General features: G+C 44.7%; 1 protein-coding gene across 1 annotated transcript in view; it reads right to left on the bottom strand.

The window, feature by feature from the left end:
- Positions 1-460: 460 nt before the first annotated feature.
- Positions 461-8,963, bottom strand: part of LOC308080448 (formin-like protein 2) — a gene marked incomplete at both ends in the record, with an annotated part of 41,321 nt that continues 32,818 nt past the window's right edge. The window contains 9 exons of the mRNA XM_080422336.1: positions 461-549; positions 715-835; positions 1,356-1,463; positions 2,060-2,161; positions 2,362-2,525; positions 4,015-4,144; positions 5,915-5,995; positions 6,801-6,869; positions 7,036-7,270. Coding sequence (XP_080278462.1) covers positions 461-549; positions 715-835; positions 1,356-1,463; positions 2,060-2,161; positions 2,362-2,525; positions 4,015-4,144; positions 5,915-5,995; positions 6,801-6,869; positions 7,036-7,270 — 1,099 coding nt within the window. The remainder of the gene's footprint in view (positions 550-714; positions 836-1,355; positions 1,464-2,059; positions 2,162-2,361; positions 2,526-4,014; positions 4,145-5,914; positions 5,996-6,800; positions 6,870-7,035; positions 7,271-8,963) is intronic.

Raw genomic sequence — 8,963 nt, 5'->3', positions numbered from 1 at the left:
CCTTATTGGCTTCATTTTGGAAACCAAATGCTTGCCGCCTGGTTTACACGCAGGCATCACACTGCCCCCTAGCTACCTGGCATGCACACTACAGCGTTTTCTGTCACTTTTGTCACCATTTCATGTATTTATTTATTTTACGGCAGGGAGCGTTGTCGCTGTGTAAACATATGACTGCTGTGCGCCGTTCTGATTGGCTGCCGGTTCCCAGGGGGTGTGGCTAGTTTGGTCAACAAGACCAATAATTATATTATTATTATTATTAAAACATAAAAAATAAATGGATGAAAATGTTTACATCTTAGTAAAAAAAAAACATGATGTCATCGCTTCACATCGCCCAATCAGAGATCTCCAAAGTGCTCATTGGTCCCGTGGCTAGAAGTGGGTGTGGCCAGCCAGAGGAGAAAAAAAAGAGTCAGTAGTGCTCGTCAGAGAGGGGGCGGAGTCAGGCTGTCAATCAGTAGTGCTCGTCAGAGTGGGCGGGCTCACAGAAGAAGCGGGAGCTGCGTTTGGCCGAACGCGCCGTGAAGGGGACGGTCTTCAGCACTACGGACAGGAGAACGGACCAATCAGGGAACAGCGTTACTCAACAAAAAGACTCTTAGCTTTAGGCTTATGAATAGAAACATGTGTGTGTGTGTGTGTGTGTGTGTGTGTGTGTGTGTGTGTGTGTGTGTGTGTGTGTGTGTGTGTGTGTGTGTGTGTGTGTACCTGTGATAATGTCCTCCAGAGCTCCGTCTTTTCCTTCATAAACGTGTCGGCTGTCTTTCCCCTGACGTCTCCTCAACTCTGTGAGCAACTCCTGCTGCTGGCGACGCCCTTTGAGAGGAGACTGAGAGAGAGAGACATAGACACAAAGAGAGAGAGAGAGAGAGAGAGAGAGAGAGAGAGAGAGAGATATTAATGAAGTGCTTGTAGAACTAATACAGGTGAAAGTTTAACCCTTTAAGACCTGAGTCCGATTCTTAAAATGTTTTCTAAATCCTAACAGATTTTTGAAAAAAATATAAAAAAAAAAAAAAATTGCAGATCTACAAGCTCGTAGCGCGGCACTCGGTGCCGCGCTACGAGCTTGTAGATCTGCTATTTTTTAATAGCCAAAGACATCTAAAGTGACACAGATGCGTTCCAGGTATTAATGGGTTAAAGACCCTGTAAACAGGAAGTGGGCCTACAAAACAGGAAGTTGGCATATAACAACAGAAGAGCCTGTAAAGGAGGAGCCCCCACCGGGAGGACGTAGCGCCTCCATCCTACTCCCCCCGTTCGACACTCCGCCCCCAGCCACCCCGCCCCGCCCCCCTCCTCAAACACGCCCTCTTTGCAGAGCGATGGAATCAAACTAGCAAAACCTTGGTCTCCTCCTGCTGCTGCTGCTGCTGCTGCTGCTCCTCCTGGTCCAGTTTGTCCTGCAGCATCTGCTCCTGGCGCTTCCTCTGTTGGTTCTCCTCATCTGCTGTCTGAACCATTTACAATGTAGGCAGACGTTAGCAGACGTTCTTAAAGGGATAGTTCACCCAAAAAAAAAAACTTTTCTCACCCCATGGAGACTTGAATTCATGGATTTATCTTTTTTTTGTCTCATTCCTACGACAATAATTTGATGACCAGCAGCGGTTCCGGTAGGAGACACAAAGGAGACTCTTTGTGTCTCCTACCGGAACCGCTGCCAGTCATCAAATTATTGTCTTAGGAATGAGACAAAAAACAAATAAATATCCATGAATTCAAGTCTCCATGGGGTGACTAATACATAGGAAAAAAAGTCATTTTGGGGGTGAACTATCCCTTTAATCCAGAGTGATTTACAGTAAGCAATGTAAACACAAGGTAATACATTAAATGCAAACAAATAGTAATCAAGGATCATAAGTAAACCAAGAACCTATCATCAGTCTAAACAGTAGAATATCAAAAAATATTACAGAGCTTGTTCGAATGCTTGATTCTGATTGGTCAATCACTGAATTCAGCGGTGTGTTATTTCTGGCTTTGATGACTAATAATAATAATAATAATAATAAGGGTAATAATAATAATAATAAGCAGGTCTCACTCTGTAGGCTTTGATGAATCGTACGAACACGGGGAAGAAGACAGAAGGGGGCGTGGTTTTGGACGACTCCCCGTAAAACTTCACCACGTCATCGAAGGCATCCTGAAGTACACACAACACACACAATACACACAATACACAACACACACACACAACACGTTGTTGTTGTCGGGTAGAAAACGTTTTTCTTTTTTATTTCGTTTTTCTTGTAAATGAACTTCCTGCTTGATCATACTACAGTATCGTACTGTGATACTAGTGTGTGTGTGTGTGTGTGTGTGTGTGTGTGTGTGTGTGTGTACCTGTGCTATGTGTGCGTCCTCCTGTAGTTTGGTCAGCCTGGTCTCATGCTTGCTGATGAAGTCTTTGAGCGTAGCGTTGTGTCCGTGCATGCTGAACTCCCTCCAGGTCAGCTCCATGCCGCGCTGCAGCTCCTTCACATCGCTCTGCACGTTCTCTATAGACACTGGACACCACAAAAAAAAACTTTAAACGTACCTGCTGCAGTTTGTTGTAGAAGAGAAAAACCATTTAAACGTACCTGCTGCAGTTCGTTGTAGAAGAGAAAAAACCTTTAAACGTACCTGCTGCAGTTCATTGTAGAAGAGATAAACCCTTTAAACGTACCTGCAGCAGCCTTCTCCACATAGTGCAGTAGAAAAACCCTTTAGAAGTACCTGCAGCAGCCTTCTCTACATAGTGCAGTTTGTTGTAGAAGAGAAAAACCCTTTAAACGTACCTGCAACAGCCTTCTCTACATAGTGCAGTTTGTTGTAGAAGAGAATAACCCTTTAAACGTACCTGCAGCAGCCTTCTCTACATAGTGCAGTTTGTTGTAGAAGAGAAAAACCCTTTAAACGTACCTGCTGCAGCCTTCCCCACATAGTGCAGTTTGTTGTAGAAGAGAAAAACCCTTTAAACGTACCTGCTGCAGCCTTCTCCACATAGTGCAGTTTGTTGTAGAAGAGAAAAACCCTTTAAACGTACCTGCTGCAGTTCGTTGTAGAAGAGAAAAAACCTTTAAACGTACCTGCTGCAGTTCATTGTAGAAGAGATAAACTCTTTAAACGTACCTGCAGCAGCCTTCTCCACATAGTGCAGTAGAAAAACCCTTTAGAAGTACCTGCAGCAGCCTTCTCTACATAGTGCAGTTTGTTGTAGAAGAGAATAACCCTTTAAACGTACCTGCACCAGCCTTCTCCACATAGTGCAGTAGAAAAACCCTTTAGAAGTACCTGCAGCAGCCTTCTCTACATAGTGCAGTTTGTTGTAGAAGAGAAAAACCCTTTAAACGTACCTGCAACAGCCTTCTCTGCATAGTGCAGTTTGTTGTAGAAGAGAATAACCCTTTAAACGTACCTGCAGCAGCCTTCTCCACATAGTGCAGTAGAAAAACCCTTTAGAAGTACCTGCAGCAGCCTTCTCTACATAGTGCAGTTTGTTGTAGAAGAGAAAAACCCTTTAAACGTACCTGCAGCAGCCTTCTCCACATAGTGCAGTAGAAAAACCCTTTAGAAGTACCTGCAGCAGCCTTCTCTACATAGTGCAGTTTGTTGTAGAAGAGAAAAACCCTTTAAACGTACCTGCAACAGCCTTCTCTACATAGTGCAGTTTGTTGTAGAAGAGAATTACCCTTTAAACGTACCTGCAGCAGCCTTCTCTACATAGTGCAGTTTGTTGTAGAAGAGAAAAACCCTTTAAACGTACCTGCTGCAGCCTTCCCCACATAGTGCAGTTTGTTGTAGAAGAGAAAAACCCTTTAAACGTACCTGCTGCAGCCTTCTCCACATAGTGCAGTTTGTTGTAGAAGAGAAAAACCCTTTAAACGTACCTGCTGCAGCCTTCTCCACATAGTGCAGTTTGTTGTAGAAGAGAAAAACCCTTTAAACGTACCTGCTGCAGCCTTCTCCACATAGTGCAGTTTGTTGTAGAAGAGAAAAACCCTTTAAACGTACCTGCTGCAGCCTTCTCCACATAGTGTAGTTCGTTGTAGAAAAGCGCCACTGCCGGGTATTTCTCTCTGACCACGTTGCTGATGTAATGTAGCAACGTCTGCTTCCTGTCTGTCGTCTTGGTGTCTAGTAGCTGACACACACACACACACACACACACACACACACACACACACACACACACACACACACACACACACACACACACACACACACACACACACACACACACACACACACACACACACACACACACACACACACTATAATCATTGGACCTAGATGTACAGTATCATCGCTGTCGTGTAGAAACCAGCTATCCCCATTTGTCAAATGTTTTGCCAGATAGAAGAAGCTTGCGTCACATTTGTTTCAAAGGCTTCTTGGATCTGGGACCTCGGTAGCACAATCCATGAAGGGGCGGTCCCTTTTTTTTTTCAAGCTACTTGGCAGGTGATTGGATGATCCCGCCCCTAGCAGCCACTGATTGGTTCGAACACGCAGTGTTTCGGGCAGCTCTACTGTCTGAGCGAGTCCAGATGGAGGGTGTATTGTGAAGTCAATACTGCCCCCATCTGGTGGAGTCAGGTTAGTTTTGTCCATCATTGATTAGAATGACATATGGAACAAAACTTTTTTAACGTGAAGGAGCCCCAAAATTATGTATTTGGCCGCGGACCCCTGTCTCAAAATATGTTGTTCCTTTCCTTTAAAGTGTCTGCCAGGTTCACCATGTTTCTCTGTTTCTGTTGCCTTTTGGTCGAAAACAGCCTACATTCAACTGCCCATAACTGCTCAGCCCCCCCCCCCCCCCCCTCGGACGTGCCTTCTAAAGTGATCGGGGGATCGATCATACTGGAGATAAATATTATATGATTTTTCAAAGGTTAGTGAATACTGAAAACACTCAAATTACTGGCAGTGGCTTTAGAAAACAATGTTTTCTTTGTGGCAGTCAAAGAGTTAACACCAGACCATAGTGGTGATGTCCATGAAGGAATCCAGTCAGATGGTTGTATTCTCCATACATTAGATGTACAAGACCTTCTTCCCCATGACACAAGCTGAGTTGGCTTGGTATATAATATGGCTGTTACGGCCCTATATGGCCATAGTGTGTGTGTTTAACCCTCTGTCAGTGCTGCAGGATGAATGAAGGAGGGAGTGGCCATGGAGATTGGAGGAGTGGTGTGGAGATTGGGGACACACCTGCCTCCCATTCCCCAAATCAACCAGCCACTATAAAAGCCTGGAAAGATCAGCCCACAAGCCCTCTTTCACCATTGCAACACCACATGCTGATCCCTTTTTGCTGTAGTTAGCTAGTCTTTAGTAGGTCTGTAGGCTGTGTGCCATAACTTCCGGCTTAGTGCGGAAGTTACCTTTACTACTGAGTGTTCAAAGTATAGACAATTCTAAATATAAGCTATTTCTTAATTACATCCCAAACCTTTTCCTGAGTACCTCTGAACAGGGAAGCTGGTAGGGGTGTCCCGCCATTTTCTTTGTTCCCCCTTTTTCCCCTGTTTCTCTTAGGTAGGGAGTTTAGATTGTACTTTTTGTTTTGGTGTAGTTTAGTTTGTTTTCTTTTCAGGTAGGGTGTATTTTGGCTTTGGCCACCCTGATGTTTATGCCTTCCCTGTTTATTGATCCCCTGTGAATTCAAGTTGTTTAATAAATTGTACACTTTTCGTTGACCCTGGTTTGGTTTTAAATATGTTACCCCTTTATAACCTCTAGACCTGTATAAGGTCGTAACAATGGCAAATTAATCGGCATAGAAAACCCTCACGTGTGTGTGTGTGTGTGTGTGTGTGTGTGTGTGTGTGTGTGTGTGTGTGTGTGTGTGTGTGTGTGTGTGTGTGTGTGTGTGTGTGTGTGTGTGTGTGTGTGTGTGTCTTACCAGATCTAAACTCTGCAGTTTGAATCCGTAGACAGCTCCTCTCCTGCTGCTGTTCATGTAATTACCCAACGCCAGGATGATCTGAAAGTACACACAGTACAACACACACAGTACAACACTAAGGTCTGAAAGTACACACAGTACAACACTAAGGTCTGAAAGTACACACAGTACAACAATAACATCTGAAAGTACACACAATACAACACACACAGTACAACACTAAGGTCTGAAAGTACACACAGTACCACACTAAGGTCTGAAAGTACACACAGTAAAAGGTAAGTACTGTTACTAACAGTGCTACACTACTAATGACACAGTCCTGAGTGTACCGCTGTTGTTTTAAATGTGCTCTATAAATAAAGTGGATTAGATAATTACACAGTACAATGTCAGAGTCAACCATCCACCCACAGAACTTTGACCGTTTGGGTTTAGGTGATAACTACAACATTAACTTTGTTCTAACTTTTTGGATAATTCACCCAAAACAATGACTTATTTTCTATCAATTACATTTACACCCCATGAAGCCTTGAATTCATGGAGATTATTATTATTTTTTGTCAATAATTTGATGACCGGCGGAAATATGCTAATGTATCCGGTAGAAGACTCAAAGTTGACACCTACCGGAGCCACCGCGGGTCACCAAATTATTGTCTCAGGAATGAGACAAAAACAATAGAATATCCATGAATTTAAGTCTCCATGGGGTGTGTAATTGATAGAAAATAAGTCATTTTGGGGATAAACTATCCCTTTAGGAAGTAGACTCAGCGCTACAGGAAGTAGACTCAGTATAACAGGAAGTAGACTCAGCGCTACAGGAAGTAGACTCAGTATAACAGGAAGTAGACTCAGTACAACAGGAAGTACTCACCTCTAGTATTTTCTTGAGTTTGTGGGAGGACTTTATGGACACGGAGGCAGCGATGATGGCGTGTAGTTGCTATGGAAACAGAACCAACGCACCATGTCGTCATACATGTTGTCGATAAATCCATCCGTCTGTCTGTCCGTCAGTCTCTGTGTCTTTGTGTCAGTCTGTCTTATCTTACAGATGTTAATGTGTGCATGTTATATTTTACAGATGTGTATGATATGTTCTATCTCACCGGTGTTAACATGTGTATGTTGTCGGTGAAGTTCCCCATGAAGGTGCAGATGGACATGCGCTGGGTGAGCCGGTCTATCCGGCTGAAGACCATCATGAAGCGGTCCTCGTCGCTCAGAGCCTCCAAAGGCTTCCTGTCCCTCTCGTACTGCCGTAGCAGCTTCACCTCGCCCTCCGTGGGCAGGAAGCGCATCAGACACTCCACGAAGTCCACACGCACCGCACGCAGGTCAAAGCTACCAGAGAAACAACACGTTATAATGAAGTCCACACGCACTGCACGCAGGTCAAAGCTACCAGAGAAACAACACGTTATAATGAAGTCCACACGCACCGCATGCAGGTCAAAGCTACCAGAGAAACAACACGTTATAATGAAGTCCACACGCACCGCACGCAGGTCAAAGCTACCAGAGAAACAACACGTTATAATGAAGTCCACACGCACCACACGCAGGTCAAAGCTACCAGAGAAACAACACGTTATAATGAAGTCCACACGCACCGCACGCAGGTCAAAGCTACCAGAGAAACAACACGTTATAATGAAGTCCACACGCACCGCACGCAGGTCAAAGCTACCAGAGAAACAACACGTTATAATGAAGTCCACATGCACTGCACGCAGGTCAAAGCTACCAGAGTAACAACACGTTATAATGAAGTCCACACGCACCGCACGCAGGTCAAAGCTACCAGAGTAACAACACGTTATAATGAAGTCCACACGCACCACACACAGGTCAAAGCTACCAGAGAAACAACATGTTATAATGAAGTCCACACGCACCACACGCAGGTCAAAGCTACCAGAGAAACAACACGTTATAATGAAGTCCACACGCACCGCACGCAGGTCAAAGCTACCAGAGAAACAACACGTTATAATGAAGTCCACACGCAGGTCAAAGCTACCAGAGAAACAACACGTTATAATGAAGTCCACACGCACCACACGCAGGTCAAAGCTACCAGAGAAACAACACGTTATAATGAAGTCCACACGCACCGCACGCAGGTCAAAGCTACCAGAGAAACAACACGTTATAATGAAGTCCACACGCACCACACGCAGGTCAAAGCTACCAGAGAAACAACACGTTATAATGAAGTCCACCCGCACCGCATGCAGGTCAAAGCTACCAGAGAAACAACATGTTATAATGAAGTCCACACGCACCACACGCAGGTCAATGCTACCAGAGAAACAACACGTTATAATGAAGTCCACACGCACCACACGCAGGTCAAAGCTACCAGAGAAACAACACGTTATAATGAAGTCCACACGCACCGCACGCAGGTCAAAGCTACCAGAGAAACAACATGTTATAATGAAGTCCACACGCACCACACGCAGGTCAAAGCTACCAGAGAAACAACACGTTATAATGAAGTCCACACGCACCACACGCAGGTCAAAGCTAGCCTGGAAACCAGACGATTCTGCCATTGTAAAAAAAAAAAGCCCTCGGCAGATTTGGACTGGCACCGCTCAGTTGTGATTGGATTTCACTCCCTCCGAAGTAGTGAGGGACCACCAATCAGGGCCCAGTATGCAAATATAGGGCGGATTTATCACCAGAGGCATTTTTTTCTGTCCAGGCCAGGCTAGGTCGAACCTACGTGAAGAAAAACACGATTATAACGAAGAAAAGAAACGCAAAGAATCTTGGAGTCCATAGACTGTATAAAATGAATGGACAGCGTTACGCCCCTAGACGCTACAGAGCGTAAATGAAGCTGATTGGTCAGCTGTGTGCCATCCGCCATCTTTCAATATCGCCTCATATCCTGCAGAATGACACCAGACCATTATTGGTTGGGTAGCTTGTCAATCAAAAGCGGGGGCGGGGAATGAATGCTATTGGTTGTGTAGCTTGTCAATCAAATCATCCCGCCCCCCCCAGAGCATAACCTACTTTATCG

Source organism: Gymnoscopelus braueri (genome assembly GCF_963280865.1).
Source record: "Gymnoscopelus braueri genome assembly, chromosome: 24".
In the NCBI taxonomy this organism is placed as follows: Eukaryota; Metazoa; Chordata; class Actinopteri; order Myctophiformes; family Myctophidae; genus Gymnoscopelus; species Gymnoscopelus braueri.
This window is presented reverse-complemented; position numbering and strand designations above follow the sequence as displayed.